Consider the following 23,370-nt stretch of genomic DNA (forward strand, 5'->3'; position numbering starts at 1 on the left):
TTTGAGGGATAGTTTATATGTGGTTATTTAACCTCAAGTCTTCTAAAAGTATTCCCTGTATCATAGATTATAAACTTCCCATTCATTAGAATAGAGCCATTTCTTTTCTGGGTTAGTAGTGTTTGGAGATGATACCTCTTTTTATAAGCTATTTCAGTAAAAAGTATTCAAGTTACTCTTCCACTTAATTAAAATCACTGGTATAAAATAATCTGTCTAGCTTTATTAACCAGTACCAGGGTCACATTTTATAAAACTCAACTCCATTTTGTTAAAGATTTTTGTTAGAGAATTTGCTAATTCAGTGTAAAGGTTCTCAATTATACTGTTGTTTCATTTTTTTTATGAGAAGAAAGATTAGAAGAGGGTAAAATAATCATGAACTATGATTCGGGGGGAATAGTAATTATAAGAAGGGTCAAAAAGGAAGGAAAAGTAAAAGAGGCTTAAAAATAAGACAAAACCATTTAATCGATTTCTGGGAAATTTTATAGTTTGCATAAAGTATAAAGATTTAATAAGGCACAGTGAATAACTATATAAACATTACAAACTGGCCACTGTTGGACAATTAAGAGAAAAGTGAAATTTAAGAAACAAAACTTTCATAATCTTCCTTCTACAATCAGAAAGGTTTCTAGGTAAACTTTCAGATCTAGTGCCTCTAAGGAGAAAAGATCATTATTAGATATGCATGCCTTCACTGGATAACCCAATAAATACTTGAGTTGGAGGTCCTATCTCGAAGTTAAAAACAAATTAGAGGGAAGAGGTCAGGTTAGCATGTTTTAGAGCTTATGGTAAACTATAATTTATGGTGACATTAATTACATGATCTGAAGCTTAATTCTTTACTAAGTTAAAGAGTTTACAGCCATAACCAAAAAATTACCATCACATACCGTGCATGAACTACCATACCACAGATCCATATAACTGAAAATTCCAAGTGAAAAATTATCTTTCCTAAATCTTTCAGATTTCAGTTGAAGAACTTAGTGGCCAGATGTTCATGTTCACTGATAACAAATTTCTGTAATAGGTCCACTGTACCTTTGTTAGAGGAGTTTCTTTGAAGCTACATTTTATATAAAAATATTTAAGACTGACAGCTTAATGCTGCTTAGAACCACCATTACTCTCTGAAAGATCTTAAGTCTGTGAATAGGCTTTTTAGAGCAGCATTTCTGAAATACTCCACACATTCTTCCTTACCCACATTTAGTTATAAATCAAAATCATACAGATCTCTCATAAGATTATGAGTGGATATTTAGGAATATTTTCAAAATTAGTTTCATATTATACTTCAGTAAGTGTTGCCAGTACCACAGTGGGCTCTATCTAGAGAACTGACCAAACCTGGGTTAAGCAAACTATCCAGTCTACTGTTGTAAACTTCAAAGAAGAGAATGATTGGTGACTTCACTATGCTACTGTGGCACTTGGTACAATATTAACAGTAGCCCCTGAAGGGTCAAGTCTTCATCTGTCCCTCACCCTACCATCCTCCTTCCAACTACTTGGCCCACAGGAAACACTCAGAGTCCACTGAGTCACAAAACCAGGATACCATGTGGATAATCACTGGATGTTACCACTTGAATACAGATACATTAATAAATACATCCCGTAACTAGTGTTTTTAACGTAATGTTCAAAGCTAGTTATTTAATTTGAATAACTGCTGAAAAAGAATGTAAGATTAAGTAACCTGCATTAAAAAATGGAAACCCATCTTAGAACTGGTGTTACAAACTCACTCACCTTTTCATAAAATATTCTCAAGGAAAGAAAAATCAAAGTGCTTTTGTCTTACTCCTTTTATTACACACTCAGTGAACCATCCTTAGTATGAAATTAATGGTTAGATTTATAAATGTAAGACAACATGAGAAAATCTAGGGGGGGAGGAATCCTTATTTCAGTCTGAGACTAGAAAGATCAGCTCCAGTTAGTAATTTAAGTATTTTTTTCTTACAAACACTAATAACAGACAAGCTTGATAATTTAACACTTAATTGGCAATTATGGCTCTAGAATGTCCTTAATTTCTTTAAAGAACATTTTAAAGCCAAAGCCCTAATGTGACACACAGAAAAAGCATAGTACAAATGATCAAATTTCAGATCTGGCTTTTGCTAGATAGAGCCTCAGAATGAAGAAACATTTTTCCCTTTCCAGATAATAATTTAAAATATAAATAATTGTATTAAGTCCCACTGAATAAAGAATGTGAAAGTTCCTGGTATTATAAAAACCCTAGAGTTTGAAGTCTGATAGTTATTCTATGGTGGGACAGAGACTGGATTTTGTTTGCTTTCCATAATTACTTCACAGTCTCCCTCCATTTCAAAATTGAGATTGACAAATGAACTGGATGCCACCGTTTCCGGTTGATCCCTCTGGACAATGGAATCAGCCTGCAGTTTATTCTGCTGGTATTGTCTTTCTGCTTCTTCGGGCATTCTGTTTTCTTCTTCTTCTTCTTCTTCCTAAAAAGAGGAAATAATCAAGAATAGATGAAATATAAATGCCTAAAAAGAATAGTATTTGTTCCCCACTTTCAACTGCTTGTGCCTTTTTTAAAAAACTAAAACAAGGGGCGCCTGGGTGGCTCAGTGGGTTGGGCCGCTGCCTTCGGCTCGGGTCATGATCTCGGAGTCCTGGGATCGAGTCCCGCATCGGGCTCTCTGCTCGGCAGGGAGCCTGCTTCCCTCTCTCTCTCTCTGCCTGCCTCTCTGCCTACTTGTGATTTCTCTCTGTCAAATAAATAAATAAAATCTTAAAAAAAAAAAATCAAAAAACTAAAACAATAGTGACATGTCCAATTCAGTCTCATCTAATTAAGCCAAGAAACACCTCCTTGTCCTGTGTTCCCAAACTGAAATGGGAACTATCATATGTCATTTTAAGGAAAGGGAAGTCATTTTAAGTATGGTACCGCACTGCTTAGATGGGTCCTGAATTAACTTTGACAGAGGCTATATCTTTCAGATAAATTCTAATCTAAATAAAAAATAGCTAAATACTGCATCACCTCAATTACAGGGTATCAGCCTATTCAGTTGAATGGGGTGGTCCAGTCACCAAATGGTATAACATGGTTAATGTTCCCCAAAGCAGCTAGTATACAGATAATTTCTAGGTCCAGAACTTCTAAATTCTTGGAGGAAGTGAGTATTGTATTGGTCAATGCTGTATGGGTACTCAGTACAGAGTAGGTAACCAGTCAAGATTAATTTAGAGCTTGCTTGAGAGAACATAAGAAAGAGAGACACTGGGGAGTCTATTACAATAGTCCAGATGAGGTATTGAGGCTCTAAACATGGCTGGAAGTGTTAAAAACACTCATTTGTTCATAAAAGGAGTTTTGAAACCATATAACAAATATAAAGTCAGCTGTCTTTTCCAGATGCATGGCCAGCCACTCCCCCAGTGCACTCTGCTCCAGTGATAAAGGACCATTCCTGCCACTTCTCCAAATACACAACTTCTCCTCATGCCTCTACATTCTCACTTTAGCTGAATTCCCCTCCCCATTTGCTTGAAGAATAATATAAGATTCTAATATTTATTTTGTGTTCACCAATATACACTGGGTGCTGTTCTAAGCATTTTACATATCAAATCATTTAATCTTTAGAGCCACCCTGAATGAACATGGATGCCACAATTTTCCTCATTATAAAGATGAAGAAACTGAGCTTACAAAAGTTAAGTATCTTGCACCGATGGTTTTCAAAGTTAGAAGTGGGGCAGTCAGAATTTAAATTCGAACCCTTTGGTTCTTCAGCCTATGCTCTTAGGAGCTAAACTTTTCTCAAGGCTAAACTTATTTCACCCTGACCCTAAAACCTCACTACATTTGCAGACAAATTGCCTCACCTCTTTGTGCCTTAACACCTGGCACTTACACATTTCTAGTACTTGTAATTTTCTGTGCTTCAAATCCTCCACTTCTCCTACATCCAGTCTACAGGTTCTAAGTACAGAGGCTGTCTTATTTTCTCATCTGAAGACTGTAATAATAATCCAAAGAGAGAGGTATGAAGATTAAATAAGATCATATATAAGGCACCTCACATAACAGCTAGCCCAATGAAATCCAGCTTAGTCTCATACCAAGATCCTAGGGAAATTTCCGTTTATAAACATATAAATTAAAAATATCTAACTTGATTAATTAGTAACCCTACAATGAAATGCCTACCCTAAGCGAGCTCTCTCTTTTGGGCAGCTAGAGAGGATCTATATGCTCATTACACAACCCATTAAGTCCACAGTAAATCAAACTGAAGCAAAAAAATGTAAAAAGGAGACACACCTCCTTCTTCATCCGGTAATACTCATCAATGGCATATTGGTACTTTGGGGTGCTGATGCCCAAAACAGATGCAATCTTCTCTCCAAGAAAGTCACACACTGAAGATACAAAAGTTAAATGGCTTATATAATTCCATAAACATTTCTTGAGCACGTTCTATGAGTTACAGTCCCTGCCCTCAGGGAGATTATGAACACTCTGTGCATCTCTTCTGTGTATCTTCCTCGATTTCCTCAAGAGGCACTAGTAGCTCCTTCTGGGTTCCCAATAACACTCTGCTCATATCTCCAATTATACATGTATCACCATGTATTATAATTATCTATTACATGTCTACTTTTTCAAGAAAAAACATAGATACTTGGGAAATCATTAGACTCTAGGGGAGGAACGGCTTGCACTGTAACATTCCCTGAGGGCCTGCCACATGCCAGGCACTGTGAAAGGTTAGACTCAAAGGTTAGACTCGAAAGGTCTATCCAGGTCTGAAAGTGAAGATTTTCCTTACACCACACTACCTAGTAATATTCTTGAATGAATTACTATTCAAAATTACCTATAATAAAAAGCAGAAAATGATAGAAGCTATCACAGAGTTGAAACTGAAAATAGAGGAAAGCTTTATAATTTAAAACCTATATTTAAAATTAGCAGGATTAATTCATATGTTGATAGTTCATTTCCTTCAATGATTTAAGTTATAGCTCAACTTAAGATATGATGTATTAATGGAATTAAAAATAAATGAATTGTATAATACAGGGTCTAGAATAGTCAAACAGAGTAAGAACAGTATCGGTACAAAACCATGTAACAAAATAGCAAAATAGTTGCTAACACAGAAGATCCAGAAACATAAAAATTAATATAAAATAAATTAATAAAGCCATTTTTCAGTTCTCTAAAAAAATCCCCACCATTTGAAAGTGAAGAATGTTTTGAAGTGAAGTACAAGTTAGATTAATATCCAATGCTAGCTAGCTGCTGAGAACAGAGTGATTAACTCCTAATGTTTCTCCTTCATTTTGGAAACACCCCATTTGGTAAAGTTCTTGTTCTTGCAGCATATTATAGCAGTTATACGATATTCAAACAGAAAAGTAATACCTGAGAGGGTTGATGTGGCAGCTCGGAGCATGTAAAACCATAAGTAGGGGCCCCAGGTGAGTTTTGTCTGCAACGAGAAGTCAGGTTAGCAACATTTATACCTAAACCCATTAGGTATATTTAGGCCAGAATGAAGCAATCAAATATTTGGCTAGCACATAGAATATTCTATAGATAGTACTACAGACTACAATCCAATTAAAAATTTAGAAGCTTTAGAGAGAGCATTCCACAAGGACTTTTTATATTTACCCATATAACTATAATATTTACCCTAAGTCTATGGAATAACCAAAGAAAGCAGCAGCTTTTTTCTAAAACTCCATTTTAGTTGGTATGATTTGACAATCTACAGCCTCTTCTCCTGTCTTGCTGCTTTTTTGTCTTCACTGTTCATAAGCACAATATCAGAGAGAGTATGCAATAAATAGAAAGGAACCTTAAGAAATCATACAGTACAACATACTTAAAGTACAGCGAGGAAATTGAGATTCAGAGAAAGCAAGCAGGATAAGTAAGAGCACATCAAATGAACTTTCAATGATGGGAAAATAAGTGACCAGTAAATGGCAAGGTGAGTATTTTGTTTCTTTAAGGATTAAGAAGGGCCTGGGGCGCTTGGGTGCCTTGGGCTCAGGTCATGATCCCAGACTCCTGGGATGAAGTCCCACTTCGGGCTCCTTGTTCAGCAGGGAGCCTGCTTCTCCCTCTGCCTCTGCCTGCTACTGCTTGCGCTCACTCTCTCTGACAAATAAATAAATAAAATCTTAAAAAGGATTAACAAGGGCCTAGACTATATATCCCAAGACAAACTCTGTGCGCATTTCGTAAAGAAGGAAAAATGGCAGAAGGCAATCTACACTGCACAACTCCACTATTAATTTTGGTGCTATCATTGCCATAGAACACTTCTGTGAAGATTGCCACACAGACAACAGTTTGCTTCTGTGGATGAAATCAGTAATAAAAGCATGCTTCATTGTACCTATATTTCTGTTTACCAAAATAAAGTATTGTATAGATCAATCAAATAATATTATTAATAGTATTATTATTTAATGTTGTTTCCAGGAAGGAGAAAAATGATGAAATTATACATAATATTCTTAGCTAAGATATATATTCATGATTGTAAGGTATTAAAACAGAAAACACAAGAATATCTGTAAGACTGGGTAGAAGGACTAAAGAGAAAAGGGGGAAACACAACAGTCTTCCCATGAAAAGCAAGTATGCTGACTTCTGTGATAGTATTCTTGAAAAGAAACAGAAGTGAGTTAGTTCTTTTATCTCTATCTACATAAGAATGAGTGTCCAAGTAAACAAATACCTTCAACTAAGAAAATACTGTATATTTATGACTCTCTCAATCAAATCCACCGTATCTTCTATATTCAATGCTGGAAGCATCTCTCTTATGTGGGGATAGGGTTATTTTAGGGATTCTGTTTAAGATGTTCTCATCTAGGGCAGGGCAAAGAGGGTCATCATCTCTGCTCCTTCTGCTGACATTCCCATGTTCATGATGGGTGTGAACCATGAGAAGTATGACAACCCCCTCAAGATTGTCAGCAATGCCTCCTGTACCACCAACTGCTTGGCTTCTTTGGCCAAGGTCATCCATGACAACTTCGGCATTGTGGAGGGACTCATGACCACCATCCATGCCGCCACCACCCAGAAGACCATGGACAGCCCCTCTGGGAAGCTGTGGCATGACAGCCGAGGGGCTGCCCAGAACATCATCCCTGCTTCCACTGGTGCGGCCAAGGCTGTAGGCAAGGTCATCCCTGAGGTGAATGGAAAGCTCACTGGCATGGCCGTCTGCGTCCCCAACCCCAACATGTTGGTCGTGGATCTGACCTGCCGCCTGGAGAAAGCTGCCAAATACGATAACATCAAGAAGGTGGTGAAGCAGGCAACAGAGGGCCCCCTCAAGGGCATCCTGGAGTACACTGAGGACCAGGTTGTCTCCTGCGACTTTAACAGTGACACCCATTCTTCCACCTTTGATGCGGGGGCTGGCATTACTCTCAATGACCACTTTGTCAAGCTCATTTCCTGGTATGACAATGAATTTGGCTAGAGCAACCAGGTGGTGGACCTTACGGTCTACATGGCCTCCAAAGAGTACAAGACCCTTGGACCACCAGCCCCAGCCAGAGCAAGAAGAAGAGAGAGGCCCTCAGCTGCTGGGGAATCCCTGCCCCAATTTATCCCCCAAAACACTGAGAATCTCCCAACCTCCACTGTTTCCATCCCAGACCCCCTGAAGAAGGGGAGGGGCTTGGGGAGCCCTACCTTGTCTTGTACCATCAATAAAGTATACAGTACCCAGCCAAAAAAAAAGCTCTCATCTTGGTGTTTACCTTACAGTTTTTACAGCAAACAGGACAGTACAGTAATATAGGGAATGGAACCAGTTTCTGTAACCCATGATAATGGCAGGGCCAATAAATGACTTAGAAAAGGATTAAGCAGGCTTTTGAAGGAAAGCATATATTTCTCAGTGGAACAATTCTCCTGGAGTTGTTTCTAGAGAGAACAATTGCTAATATCCATGCAGTGACTACCAAAGAGTCAAACCTGCTCCAGAGCTGAGGAACTGGTTAAGGATATCCCTGAATAACATCTATCATTATCACACAGAATTACACAGAATGAATGCATGGGGCTCTTTGTTTAGACACTGATCTTACTGAATTGAAAGGACAGATGACTCAAGAGACTACACTGGAACCTTGCCACCACTGCCAGCATCACCACCACGCCACTACCCCGGTAACAAAAGAAATGGGTCAGAGCTTGGTCTTCAAGACTTCCAGTTTATGGTGCAAACTTAAGCTGATTCATTTTTTCTCCAAAAACTTAAGTATCTATCCCTACCTGAATAATTGAGTATCCACCCTTTCCTTAATAAGAACTATTCAGACTTGTTATCTTTTTTTATTTTTTAAACAACTTATTTTTTTTTAAAGATTTATTTATTTATTGGGACACCAGGGTGGCTCAGTTGGTTAAGCCACTGCCTTTGGCTCAGGTCATGATCCCAGGGTCCTGGGATCGAGTCCCACATCGGGCTCCTTGCTCGGCAGGAAGCCTGCTTCTCTTGCTGCCTCTGCCTTCCTCTCTGCCTGCTTGCGTGTGCTCTCTCTCTAACAAATAAACAAATAAATAAAATCTTTTTTTTAAGATTTTATTTATTTATTTGACAGAGAGAGATCACAAGTAGGCAGAGAGGCAGGCAGAGAGAGAGAGGAAGAAGCAGGCTCCCTGCTGATCAGAGAACCCAATGCAGGGCTCGATCCCAGGACCCTGAGATCATGACCTGAGCTGAGGGCAGAGGCTTTAACCCACTGAGCCACCCAGGAACCCCTAAACAACTTATTTTTAAATTATAAAAGTAATGCTTATTTTTTGTGGAACACTTAAGAAAATGGAGCAAAGTATAAGGAAAATAAAAGCCATCCATTTTTCTATCACCTGTAGATAATTATCACTAATATTTTAATACATTCTCCAAATCTTTTCCTAGGCATGTATGTTTTTACAACCTTGCTGTATTTTCTCTACCCTGCTGTTTTCCCGCATTTATAATACTTGTATTTAACCAAAAGGACTGAAATCAGGACCTCCAAGAGATATTTTCACTTTCTTCTTCACTGTAGCATTACTCATAACAGCCAAGAGATAGAAGCAACCTAAATGATGAATGAATGGATAAAGAAAATGTGGGAATACATATAATGGAAAATGCAGCCTTAAAAAAAAAGAAGGGAACAACATAGATGAACCTTGAGGACATTATGTTAATAAAATAAGCCAGTCACAGAAAGACAAACAGTGCATGATGGAACATCAATCAGCATTTCTGCTCCTGCCCAAAAGCCATCTATTACTGAGACTGTTTCAGGTGAGTGCAGTTGACAGGTGCAGACTCCCTCCTTCTTCTGTCAGCTCCTGGTGATGGAATGGTAGAGCCACTGAGAATCCTAGGGCACTGACAGTCTCTGTTCATGAGGCAGCAAAAAAACCCAAAAAGATCTAAGGCTACTGCTACCCACCTCTACCAGCACTCAGCTCCTAAACCAGGGCTGTCACTCAGGAATGCAACACTGTGCCTACCCCCAACTTCAAAGCTCTGGCTAAGAGATTTTGCCCAGGAGGAAGAGTAAGCCATAAAACAGCTTCTAATCTGTTCTCAAATGAACTGACTTCATTTGCAACAGAGCTGCAACCAAGGCCAAAGGGTGCTCTCAAAATCAGCGGAGATTGTGTTAAGAGGTAATTGAGAGGAAATTCTTAGATTCCCTGAAGATGCAGGCTAAACTAAAGGCTAGCTAGTTTGTAGCAGAGAACAAGAGGTGGGGAGGAGACAGACTTCACTAAAATAATCCAGCAGTCACTAAACAAAAAAACAAACAAAAAAAAACAAAACACAAAAAAAACAAGCAAATAACAAGGGGGTGGGGTGGAGAGGTAAGGGCAGTATCAAGAGTTGTTGTAATATATTATCTAAAATGTACAAAAAATTAAGAGACATACAAAGAAACAGAAGTATGCTATACACTGGAAGAAAAGCAGAGAATAGAATCTATGCATGAGTCACTAGATGCTGAATTTAAAAGAAAAAAATGTCAAAGCAACATTTATAAGTATGTTCAAAGAACTAAGGAAACCATAATTAAAGAAATAAAGGAAAGTATAACAATGTTGCATTGAATGGAGAATATTAATAAAGAGATAAAAATTATTAATGGAGAGGCACCTCGGTGGCTCAGTTAAGCATCTGACTCTTGATTTTGGCTCAGGTTCCTGAGATGGAGAGCCCCAGGTTGTAGGGCTCCACTCAGCAGGAAGTCTGTTTCTCTCGCACTTCCTCTCCCTCTAACCCTACCCCCATGCTCACATTCTCTCTCTCCCTAAAATAAATAAATAAATAAATCTTAAAAGAATTATTAACAAACAGATAGAAACTTTGGAGTTAAAAAGTGCAATAAATGAAATGAAAAATTCAGTAGAAGGGGCTTAATAGAACAAAAACACAAAATAAAGGGAACAGACAACTCAACAATAACAGGTGGAGACTTTGATGGCCCATTTTCAATAATAAATAGGAAAACCAGGCAGATCAACAAGGAAACAGAAGACTTGAAAAACATTATAAGCCAACCAGACCTAACAGACACCTACAGAACAACAGAATCTACATTCTCCTCAAGTATAAACAGAACATTCTCCAAGACAGACCACATGCTAGGCCATAAAACAAACTTCGATTTAAAAGGAGAAATAATACAAGTATCTTCTTCAACCACATGGGGTGAAATCAGAAATCAAGAACAGGGTAATCCGGGTGGCTCAGTTGGTTAAGTGTCCAACTCAGCTCAGGTCTTGATCTCATCTCAGGGTTATGAGTTCAAGCCCCACACTGGGCTCCACGCTGGGTATGGAGCCTACTAAAAACAAGAAAAACAATCAAGAACAGAAAATATAATGTGAAAACTTAACAAATATATGGGAAGTAAATAACATACTCTTAAATAACCAATAGGTCAAAGAAAATACTTTGAGATGAATGAAAATGAAGGTGTAACATACAAAACTTATGAGATGTAACTAAAGCAGTTCTTAAAGGGAAATTCATAGCTAATTAAAGAAGAAAGATAACTCTCCTTTAATAAAGGAAAGATAACCTTCCACCTTAAGACATGGGAAAAAATAAAGCAAACTAGACCTAAAACAAGCAAAAGGAAGGAAATAAAGACTAGTGTAAAAACTAATGAAATGGAGAGAGAAACAAGAGAAAAAAACCAGTGAAATCAAAAGCTGGTTCTTGGAAAAGATCAACAAAATTGGCAAACCTTTTGCTAAAGTAAACTGACCCAAGAGAAAAGAAGGAAAACCCAAATAACTAGAATCAGAAAAGAAAAAACAAAAAGGACTATAAAGGAATACTATGAACAACTACATGACAACAAATTTGACAACATATGAAATAAACAAAACTACCAAAATGGACTTAGAAATGAGACAATTTAGGAATCAAAAAACCATACACAAGGAAAAGCCTAAGCAGGTAAGGTCTACCAAACATTTAAATAAGAATTAATACCAATTCTTCACAAATTCTCCCCAAAGAACCAACCAACAAAAAACCCAGAAGAGGAAGGAACAGTTCCCAACTCATTTTATGAAGACAGTATTACTCTGGAACCAAAACCAGACAAAGACATCACAAGAAAATTACAGACCTACGTTTTTTTATGAGTACGGGTGCAAAAATTCCCAATAATTACTAGCAAACTAAATCCAGCAACATAGAAAAAGAACTATATACCATGACCAAGTGGGTTTTATCCTAGGAATATAAGGCTAGTTTTGCAGCCAAAAATCAATCAATGTCACCATTATCAACGGAATAAAGAACAAGGCAGTTCCTCAAATGTTTAAATATAGTTAGCATATGACCTGGCAATTCCACTCATAGGTACATAGCAAAGAGAAATTAAAAACTGTATCTAGGGCGCCTGGGTGGCTCAGTGGGTTAAGCCGCTGCCTTCGGCTCAGGTCATGATCTCAGGGTCCTGGGATCGAGTCCCGCATGGGGCTCTCTGCTCTGCAGGGAGCCTGCTTCCTCCTCTCTCTCTCTCTGCCTGCCTCTCTGCCTACTTGTGATCTGTCTGTCAAATAAATAAACAAAATCTTTAAAAAAAAAAAACTGTATCTAAAATATTCACACCAGCATTAATCATAGTAGCCAAAAGGTAGAAATAGCCCAAAAGTTCATATACTGACAAATATGGTATCTCAAAAAAAGGAATGAAATTCTGACATATGCTAGAACATGTAGGAACGTTGAAAACATGCTAAATCAAAGAAGGCAGTTACACAAGATCACTTGTTATGTGATTTCATTCTATGAAATGTCCATAATTGGAAAATCTGTAGAAAGAAAGTAGATGGTGATTATTAGGAGTTGGGGAGATGAAGGATAATGTACAATAACTAAAGGGTACTAAGTTTCTTTTTGAGTTGATGCAAATGTACTAAAACTGACTGTGGTAATGGTTGTGCACATCTATGAATATACTAAAAGCCACATTATTATAACTTTAGTATATGTGCTGCCGAAGCGAGCACAACATTATTATAACTTTAAATCGGCGAATTGTATGCTACGTGAACTTTATCTCACTAAAGCTTGTTTAAAAAGATAAATTTTTAGGCACATAGGAAGGACGCATTTTCTTCTATGCAATGCTTTAATTTTTTAATGCTCAAAAATAACAAAATTTATTTACTTATTTAATAAATAAAATTTATTTAATAAAATTTATTTATTTATTTAATAAAATTGAAGATTTTATTTATTATTTGAGAGAGAAAGTGAGTATGTGTGAGAAGGGGAAGAGCAGAGAGAGAGACAAGCAGACCACACTGAGCATGGAGCCCAATGCAGGGCTTGATTCCACCACCCAGAGATCATGACCTAAGTCAAAACCAAGAGTCAGATGCCCAAATGACTGAGCCACCCAGGCGCCCCAGTATGCAATGCTTTTAGTATCGCTTTCTATGTAATAGAGAGCAACTACTGAGACAATGATTTTTAAAAATCATACAGATAGATACAAATGTATACCGACAAATAAGAACTAACCCCTTCAAAGTAATTTAAAAGAAAAATACTTATTCCAACAATTCTCCCAGTGCATGAAACACCTCTGTAATATTCTGCATGCATTTGGAAATGCCATCAGAGTATACTGCATGGTCCTTTGAATATATTCTATAGTAGAGACTCTGGATCTAATTTTTTTTTTTAATAACCAAAATCTATCAAAAGCCAAATCTGACAAAATACTAGTAATAACATTTTTAAAATCAAATACAAATTAGTAATTTTCTATCCCGCTACCCTTCTTTACAGCACTTTACAGTCTGGTAATTATAATATGTACTTATTGCCTGTCTTCCCACTAGCATATAAGAGCAAAAATTTATGTCGCCCGTGGCTGCATCACTAGTGCCCAAAACAGTACCTACTAGAAAGTCAGTAAATACTGATCAACTAAAAACTTCAAAGACTACTTAGAAGGACAACACTCCTTTTAAAGAATGTACAGCTTGTCCTATAATTTTATAGTTACATCATGTATAATTTAGAAATAAATTTAGCTGATGAGGCACATAAAGTTAAGAACCATAGATTCCTATCTTCCAGTCAAAACTTGAGGCAATAATGTAAAAAAGAACTAATGAATCCTAAATTTTAGGTGGAAACTACTATGATAGCATAATCCTTGATTCAAAGGGACTGAAATCCAAGCACTCTCTTTAGTAAGATAAATCTTAAAGAAACCTAGCCACACTGACAAAGTACTCTGACACCCAAGCTATTTAAGACTACTGAAATGCTGGAATATTTCCATCCATGTGTGTAAAAATACTGTTTTCTATCCAAATCATAATGTATACTTTTATAACCAAAATATAGTTGATTTAAACCTCAAAAGACCCCTTTCATTTGATGTTTAAGGGGAAACAAATCAATTTTAAAAACTATTGACAGTGCCTTCTTAGCACCCTAGGCAGTGTGGGAGTCTCATAAAAAACTATTGACCAGGGGTGCCTGGGTGGCTCAGTGGGTTAAGCCTCTGCCTTTGGCTCAGGTCATGATCTCAGGGTCCTGGGATCGAGCCCTGCATCAGGCTCTCTGCTCAGCAAGGAGCCTGCCTCCCCTTCCCACCACTGCCTGCCTTTCTGCCTACTTGTGATCTCTCTCTGTCAAATAAATAAATAAAATCTTAAAAAACAAACAAACAAACAAACAAAAAAACAACTACTGACATGAGCTTCAAACTTACCGGATCAACAGTAGGCAAAACATCTTTCTTCTCCAGGCCATCGACTTCATCTTCATCTGTGCTGTATTCTTCCATGGTTTCACCACTAACAAAGTGGATGACTCTCCTCGGGACTTTTTTCTTCTTTCCTATAACTCCCAGTTCTACATTTTCAAAGCCTCTTTCACTATTCATCTAATGACGATAAATTAAAATAGTTAAGTTTCAAATGAGGTTAATTTTCTTTCATATGGCAAAAAAATTTCTTGATTGCTTTATTTGAGGGAATAAAGAAACAGAAACCAATCCTTAATTTTTTTTTTTAGAAAATAAGACATCATACACACACAGGAATATCAATAACATAAATGTAGAGTTTAATGAATAAAAAAGCAAACATTTACATACCTTCTACAGAGGGCAAAAAATAAAATTTAACAAAATAAACTTTTTTGAAGTCAACGGCTAAGAAATCAAGCACCACACTTCAAACAGAGCAATTCCAATGATTATAATATGCGAAGATACTCTGGACATCAATCATTTTAAAGAATAATGCTAATTACAGATCAATGTGTAGTATCAAAAGATATCATATAGATGCGCATGTACATATATTAGAGACATCAAATAAAATACCAGTTCATGGCAAGGAACTTTCCTAAATCTTTGGATCTGGGATTAGCTACTTGTGGACAAAACAAAACCCATTTGACTTAACTCTGCTTCTCTCCTCTTCTCAAAACAGGAGTTCCAAATTAAAATGCCTTTTAAGGTCAAGTGGCACCAAAAGTGAGCAAAACTATAAAGGGAAGGGTAGACTCTGAGGAGAAAGCATCCCCCGTGAAGACATTTAAACTGAAAAAATGTTTTATATCACTGTGCAGTCCAAATAAAACTCACTTGTAGATCAAATCTAGAAAACAACCCATTAAGTGTTCTATCTTTGAACTTTCAAATTTCTTAGTCAATAACACAGAGGTGACAACAGAGTTTTCCTGATAGTAAGATTTGCCTACAGCCACACCACCCTGAGCGGGCCTGATCTTGTCTGATCTTGGAAGCTAAGCAGGGTCATGACTGGTTAGTACTTGGATGGGAGATAGTAAAAACATTTTACAGATTTTAGTGCAATAGTCTATGGAATTCTAATTACAGCCAAATTTCATTCCTAGGGATATACTAACTTTACCTCAAATATAAACCCATGTTCCCACATCAAGGTAAATGTATATTGTGGGAACGGACAAAGAGCTTTTCACTGTTATGTTGCCTCGTTTTAACTTTTCATCTCCTTACTAGAGTACTTCAAAAAGGCACAGTAAAATTATGAAGAAAAACCCAGCAAGTGGTTACTCCTAGGGATAGGTACTGAGACAGGGGAGGAGGTACGGGTAAGGGAGTAGTTATTCTTTTTTTGTATTTTGTTATTTTTTGTTTTGTTTTGTGAAGAGAGTATGTTCATGTATTACTGATAAAATTTTAAAACTAAACCAAACAAAATGATACAGGACTATAGGACTGCCACAATTAATTGGAGTCCACATTGGTGGGATTTTCTAGGATGGTCCAGAGTTCAAAAATCTTGTCCTCTATAAGGATTCTTACACTTGTGGGTACGACCATACAATTTAAACCCACAAATGGTGTTCAACCAATAGGAAAGAAAGTTCTTTGAACTGCAGCTGTAGAGATATATTGATTAAAAACAGAGAGAAAAACTGCAGAATTATACTGATAAAAACAATGGACTAGAACTGCCCAGTTATACAAATATAAGTAACTTCATTTTTGTATTATTTCCTCTTAATCCTTTTAGTTTATTTTTAGAAAATATATATAGCTCTCTGTTCTTCACTTCCCAAAGGTAAGTTTCAGTCATTAGCCAGGATGTGAATACAGGTATATCCAACCTAAAAAACACACGCAGTGGGGCATCTGGGTGGCTCACTTGGTTAAGGAGCTGACTTCGGCTCAGGTCATGATCCCAGGGTCCTGGGATCAAGTCCCACATCGGGCTCCCTTGCTCAGCAGAGAGCCTGCTACTCTCTCTTCCTCTGCCTGCCTCTCTGCCTACTTGTGATATCTATCTCTCTGTCAAAATAAATAAATAAAAATCTTTTAAAAAAACCACACACATTGCAACACTTAACCACACATCACTGACAGCAACTATAACTGCTGTATAGCGAATTGAGATCATGAAAATCTTGAGAGCATAGGATATCTATGGGTTAACCTGAAAAAACAAAAGCCACAATTCTCCCTAGCCTGTCTTAAGAGTTCAAACAAATCCCAGCCCTTAATGAAGATCAGCCCATTTATAATATCCATAAACAAAATGAACAACAAACGGTCCACCATGAGGACATCTGGGTGGTTCATTCGGTTAAGCATCTGCCTTCAGGTCAGGTCAAGATCCCAGGGTCCTGGGATGGAGTCCCGTATTAGGCTCCTTGTTCTCCCTCTACCTGCCTATTCTCCTTGCTTGTGCTCCCCACATCATCTCTCTGACAAATAAATAAATAAAATATTTAAAAAGAAAAAAAAACATGGTTCACCAAGTTCACCTGGTCCCCAGACATGGCAAGCCATTCCTACCCATCATTTTTCCCCTTGAAATAAGACTTGATTTATGGTTGTTCTAACAACAATGTTTCCTTCTAAACTACTACTCAGGTCTGTGGATCCATTTACAAGCAAGGGAAGGTCAGAGAAGTTGGGTTAGATCTCCATTTGTCACACTACCTGGATGGATCTAATGCCAAAGCAACAGTTCCAGTCAGTGAAAATAGCTGAGACCTTTCAGGATACATCACCATGGCCTGTTCCACCCCCATTAAAGCAGAAGCAGCTTCTCACTGTTCGCTCTAGTAATTTCTCATTGGCTGAATTTTTCCCTTCTTAGACAAAGGCAAAGGAGAAGGGCTGTCTCTCATTGGCTCAACTACTTTACCTTCCCTAGACAACTTTAATAAATCAAAACATTCCAGCTGGATCATAACTATTAGTATAAACTTAGCTACTATCTCCATTAACTCTGACTCTTGGCTATATTCTTTCCAAAATATTTTTTTAAACCTACAAAGGTGAAGGCTGAAATATGATTCATAATCTTTTCTTATTTTTTTTAAGGATTTTATTTGTCAGATTGAGAGAGAAAGCACACAAGCAGGAGAGGAAGAAGCACTCTCTGCTGAGCAGGGAGCCCAATGTGGGACTTGATCCCTGGTGGGATGTGGCCCATAGGCCATAGTTCTGTCAACACCTCATCTTAAGGAAATGGACTGGCACATAAAAAATCTGTGAAAGACAATCTATGACATGTGATTTCGACCTCTACTTAGGAAATAAAAAAGGGGAAAACAGTGAAGGGCAGTAATGATGGCTAAAATCAACCAGAAAATTAATTTGGTGAAAAATTTTCCAACAATTATAAATGAAAGTTATTCTCTGAATTTTGCAAGTGTTTCTTTTTTACAGATAAACAATAAACCTCTTAGTAAGAAAAATTTCAGTGTCAATATTACAAATTCCATTTTAACAAATTTCAAAGATGTGAAAAAAGAGGTTCCTAACACCAGGAAATTAATAGATGCACTGTCAATTCACATTTTATCAAATTTTATGGTTAACCACCAGACCGTACATCTGTTTATCTAGTTCCCTGGGGCCTGATTTTAATGGCAATTATCTTTTTATACACTTTCATAGAACTTCTTTAAAATATGTACTACACACGGATTTCATTCTGTATCACCTTCCCCAACTAGGTAGCTTGCAACATAGCAGTTGGCACAGTGTGTATCCTTCACTGCTATATCCTGTAGTCTATAGTTCTAGTACATCATAAGTTCTTGGTAGCAGAGGTGCTACATAAATGAATAAGTAGTGTACTGAAATTTTAACTTCTTTAATAAGACTGAGGCTCAGATTTTGGTTAAAAGTTTAGTCAAAGAACTTGCCTGATAAAATGTCACAACAGGTAGTGTATGGCTTGGTTTAAGGTGAAATTCTAAACACAGACCCAAGCTCCTATTTCTAACTCTTTTCCCTACACGGCACTTGGAATTGCTCAGTCTGACAAACTGATGAAGGACAGCAGGCTCTCCATCCGTCCAAGTCCCCACTTCACTGGCCTCTTGTCTTTTACTGTACTCAAAAGCATGGATCTGGGGTTTCCAGAGATGTTTCTGCTTCAGGAATGTGAATGGGAGCAAAAAGGGAAAGTTAGAAAATAGTTTGTATGGTATGAACCCATTTGTGTTTAACACAAAAGAAGATATTAGATATGCATAAGAAATCCCAGAATGATTACAAGACAAACTTACTTTTGGTGAATGTGAAATACTGCCTAGGGGAGTATTCCTATGACTTTCTACTTTGAGCTCAACGGTCTCCTTTAGTGTTTAGATATCTATTACTTTTTCAACCAAATATATGAAAAAAACATAATATCACTAAACCAAAAGGAAGAACCTCTCTTCAAACAATACTTAGCTGATAAATCAATACAGGTATGTTTACGTTGCTATTAGAGCAATTCAAAGCTTGAAGCAGTGGTGAAAACAATTACAGGAACAGAAGGAAAAATCAAATGGAAAATACATCCAGCTTTGTGTCAGCAGCAGGTCTCAACTGAAAATGAAATGTGGCTCTCTAACCAATTTAGTGTTGCCGCTGAATTCTTTCCTGCTGGTCACTTTCCTTCTTAAGTAGGAGAAAAACAAGAAATTCCATATAAAAACTACTATGTGAAAAAGTTTTTGTTCATGCAAACTACATCTTATACTACAAAAGTTATACTCACATTCAGGCACTATTCCCTTGGGAATCTGTGGTTGGGGATGGGGGCGTCAGTCTTACTGACATTCTGGTAGTTAGTCTCAAAAATGAAGCCACTAAAAAGGCTTCACTTTCACTGAAGGTGGAAAAGATTTCTACATAGAAGCAACTCGGGTTTTTAATGGCCCATACTATATACTCCTGAGTTGGTTTCAGTTAAAGCAATTTCTTCATTAGTTTTACTTGGCCCAAGATTCTAAACTATTACTTTAGACTACCAAATCCAAAACAAAACAAACTTCTAAACCTTACCTAACTCTCTAAACTTAGTCTAACCAACACAGTAACCACTAGCACCATCTGGCTAATGCTCCCTTAAAATGAGAATAGTTCAAACTGAGACGTGCAGTAGGTGTGACACGCATACACACACAGGATTTCTAAGACTTGTACCAAAAAGAGAATGTAAAATACCTCACGGTTAACTTTTCACATTAGTTACGTGCTGAAGTTTTTTGTTATATTAGATTAAACAAAATATTAATAATATGCATTAAAACATCAAAATGTATTTTTATTTTTTTTAATATGGCTACTAGAAAACGTACAATTTACAACGTAGCTCCCATTATGTTTCTGCTGGGCAGCTCCGAGCCTCAGTTACCTTGCGGGTGAAATGGGGATCACGCCCACATCATGCAGAAGTTATTAGGATTAAGTGAAATAAAGCCTGTAAACGCTCAGCACATAGTTGCTATTAGCTAACCAAAGGGCACAAGCCAAGTCAGGCGCTTCCACCCGGAGAGGCTGAGAAGCGTCTGCCGCCGCCGCCACCTGGCTTCCAGATACCCTAAGGACAGCCTTTCGGGGACACGCCTTCCTTCCCTGGCTCGCGGACCGAAGCTGGAATAGCACCCCCGGAAGCCCCGCAGTCTGCGGCGCGGCCAGCGGAGGGGTTGGTGAGGGACGCCCGGCTGTGGGGAGGCGTCCGCCCCTTTCCCCCAAGCCGGTGTCTTTGGGCAGAGGTGGGGCTACAGTGACAAGGAACCCCGAAACGCACCTCCGGCGGGCGGCCTGCTCGGGGGAAGGCCGGGCAGGCCAAGAGAGCAGCGGGCGGACGAGACAGACACGAGACGAGGCTCCCCTAGCCCCAGCCTCCGCACCGCCGCCTCTCTAGGGCGGCCCCACTTACCTGCTGAGCCGATTCCCTGAACGTCGCGGCGGCCGCAGCTCCCGAGGCTGCAACTGCTTCTCCTCCTTCCGCAAGGGTCGCTGGCTCCGGGTCCATCGTCGTCGCCGCCACAGGACTGCTGGCGCTAGCAAGATAGAACGTCAGGGCCGATAAGCCCATTTCCCTCCTCCGCCTCCCCACCCAGGCGAGGACCTTGCCGGCCGTCACCAAGCGGGACTCACCGGCAGCGCCCACCTCGCGCCGCGCCTAGCCACGCCACGGCAGGAGGAGCGGGCCTGCCCTGATGGGTGGGACCGGCCTGGGGGGCGGGGCCTGCGGGCGCCTCGCCCCTCTCTCCGGCTCCTCCGACCGCGGCCTGGGAGGCTCAACGACAGGCTTGCGTGGGGCGGAGCGAGGCGAGCGGCTGCTGCACGGCTTCCGGCCCAGCCCACGTCCGGGGCTCTCCTAGCCGCCGGCTGGCACCGCCGGTGACGTCATGCCTCGTACCTGCACCTGGAGCTTGGCTTGGCGATCTGGGCGCAGCCAGCCCCCAGCTGCGTTTTGGGCAGTCCCCACTGTCCCAGACCTTGGTTTTTCTGCACTTAAAAAAGGAAACGGTCCCGTGTGTTTCAAAGGCTTGTGAAAATATATTTTAAGATGTAAGGCTCTGCTGCACGTTATTTTATTTTTTGATTTGGACAGCGAGCGAGAGAGGGAACACAAGCAGGGGTAGTGGAGAGGGAGAAGCACGCTTTCCGCTGAGCGGGGAGCCCGATGCGGGGCTCCATCCCAGAAACCTGGGATTATGACCGCGGTCGAAGGCGGGTGCCTAGGGACTGAACCACCCAGGCGTCCCTGCATATTTCATTCCTAACATGGATGACAGTCTAGCCCAAAATACTCTTGAAATAAGAGCCTCAAAGGTAAATTTTGTTTACACTTCTCTGACATAAGTATAACTGTAGAAAAAAGTGAGATCTGAAGAAGAGGAAAGGGCAGCACCAAGGTTCTATTTTGACAAATATGAGGAATATTTTATGTATCTGCGCGCGCGCGCGCGCGCGTGTGTGTGTGTCGGGGGGGGCATTCCAGACTTTTAACAATGTTCAACCAAATTAAAGTCATGATTGCAGTGATTACAGCACTAGTTGGAGCATTTCCAGGTACATGTTCTTTTATTGTGGTTTCAGTATGAAAGTTAAAATACAAGTTATTGTGAATTGTAAATTCATTATTTTGAATTTATACATTATTTTGGCCACAGGGGCTTTTAATGAACTTTATATTCCATTTGTATGCCAGGCAAAATTCAGAAATACTCCCCAAAGTTATGGCCTGGTACGTGCTTTTCTACATGTCACCAACAGGTCCAGCACCCCTGCAACCTTAAGTATGCCTTTATCTAGTGCAAAAATTATTTTTTTGAAGATTTTATTTATTTGACACACACACAGAGATCACAGGTAGGCAGAGAGACTGGCAGAGAGAGAGGGGAAGCAGCCTCCCCGCTGAGCAGAGAGCCTGATGCAAGGCTTGATCCCACCATTCTGAGATCATGACCTAAGCCGAAGGCAGAGGCTTAATCCATTGAGCCACCCAGGCACCCATCGTGCAAAATTATTTTTTTTATTCTCTGCTTAATATTTCTGTACACTTTCTATCCTGCATATAACTTTAACCTAAAAAACAAACCAAAAACCTTAAAAGACAAAAGATTTGAAAACCATGGACATTTTAATAACTGGTTGGAAATTCATAATCCATATTCTGGTAATAAAATCAAGTTAGCTTGTTGCTAATGTAAACAAGTTTTAGTAATATGATCTAATGCTGCCTCGCTGTCCAAAACAGCAAAAATAAACTCGGCAATAAATTGAAAAGGAAAATAAAAGAGCCAATTGTTAAATAACCTACAGTTCTACATTACTTGTATTCAAAAGCCCTTTCTTCTTACTGACATCAACATTATTAAAAATTTGTGGAGTGTTTATAAATGCATGATTTTATTTTGCAAATTGACAAATGCCAAGTTATAGTTTTCAGTGCTGAGGCAGAACTTGTTTTCATAGTTTACAAGTATATTTGTTAGCTTGAAAACTTAAAATGCAAACCATATCCCAACATGAACTATATGTACTTCCTAAGAAGAGTTACTTTTTACAGTTACACAAATATTATAATCTATTACAAATCTGGACTGGTAGCAACAGAAAAGCATAGAAATCTAATGGTTTTATTTTGGACATTTATATTTTTGTCATTATCTCCAGACTGTCATAACTCAACTAAAAGTCAACTAAGACTGTCATAACTCAACTAAAAGCAGTATGTCAAATCTGTCCTTCATTCACCTTGTAGTATAAGTTGTATTATATCACTATGGCAAAAATACATCCAGGTATTAATATAATTTATCTACTTGAAAACGTAATTGTGGTCTAAATTTATCACTTAATGGTATTTACAGATCTAAAAAGGTAAATTTAGATCTACCTGTTTCTCTGAAAGGCTGGGAAAACAAAGCTGACTAAAATTGATAACCAGGCATGTCTATCAAATAAAAAACAAGATTTTCTTATGGTTTTCACAAAGGTACATATCTATTTTATCTTTCGTTTTAAGCTACATATCTATTTCAATAGAAAATGTTTTTAAGGTTACCCCATCCCTCAAATAAGGGATCACTGTCAGTGATACATAAGAAAAAATAAGATGGCAAAACTAAAAGTGCACTTTAGGTTGATATTTTTTTTTTTTGGTAATTTTATTTTTTTCAGAGTTCCAATATTCATTGTTTACGCACCACACCCAGTGCTCCATGCAATACATGCCCTCCATAATACCCACCACCAGGCTCACCCACCCCCCAAACCCCCTCCCCTCCAAAACCCTGTTTGTTTCTCAGAGTCCACAGTCTCTCATGGTTTGTCTCCCCATCCAATTTCCCCCAACTCACTTCTCCTCTCCTTCTCCCAATGTGCTTTAGGTCGACTTTAAGCATAAAGAAATTGTTAAAATAACAGTAGTGGCTCCATTTATTAAGCCCAATACGACAGGTACTGTGCTTAGGATTTTCCTTGCATTACCTCTTCTTCCTAACAGCTCTGTAATAGAGGTCCTATTATAGTTACCAA

The 23,370-nt window shown here is 38.7% G+C and overlaps 1 protein-coding gene and 1 pseudogene across 2 annotated transcripts; one reads left to right on the forward strand and one right to left on the reverse strand.

The window, feature by feature from the left end:
- Positions 1-466: 466 nt before the first annotated feature.
- FAM177A1 (family with sequence similarity 177 member A1) lies at positions 467-20,553 on the reverse strand. 2 transcript variants are annotated; one of them, XM_044231440.1, is made up of 6 exons: positions 20,479-20,553; positions 20,258-20,381; positions 14,302-14,475; positions 5,435-5,501; positions 4,328-4,425; positions 467-2,495 (listed from the first exon to the last, which is right to left on the reverse strand). In XM_044231440.1, the coding sequence occupies exons 2-6, from the start codon at positions 20,351-20,353 to the stop codon at positions 2,289-2,291; spliced, it is 642 nt and encodes a 213-aa protein (XP_044087375.1). In that variant the 5' UTR covers positions 20,354-20,381; positions 20,479-20,553; the 3' UTR covers positions 467-2,288. The 2 variants fall into 2 exon arrangements, with proteins under 2 accessions (XP_044087375.1, XP_044087374.1); XM_044231439.1 differs by having other exon boundaries at positions 20,258-20,538.
- LOC122894016 lies at positions 6,001-7,844 on the forward strand (annotated as a pseudogene).
- Positions 20,554-23,370: the final 2,817 nt, after the last annotated feature.

Source organism: Neovison vison, chromosome 13 (assembly GCF_020171115.1).
Source record: "Neovison vison isolate M4711 chromosome 13, ASM_NN_V1, whole genome shotgun sequence".
NCBI lineage: Eukaryota > Metazoa > Chordata > Mammalia > Carnivora > Mustelidae > Neogale > Neogale vison.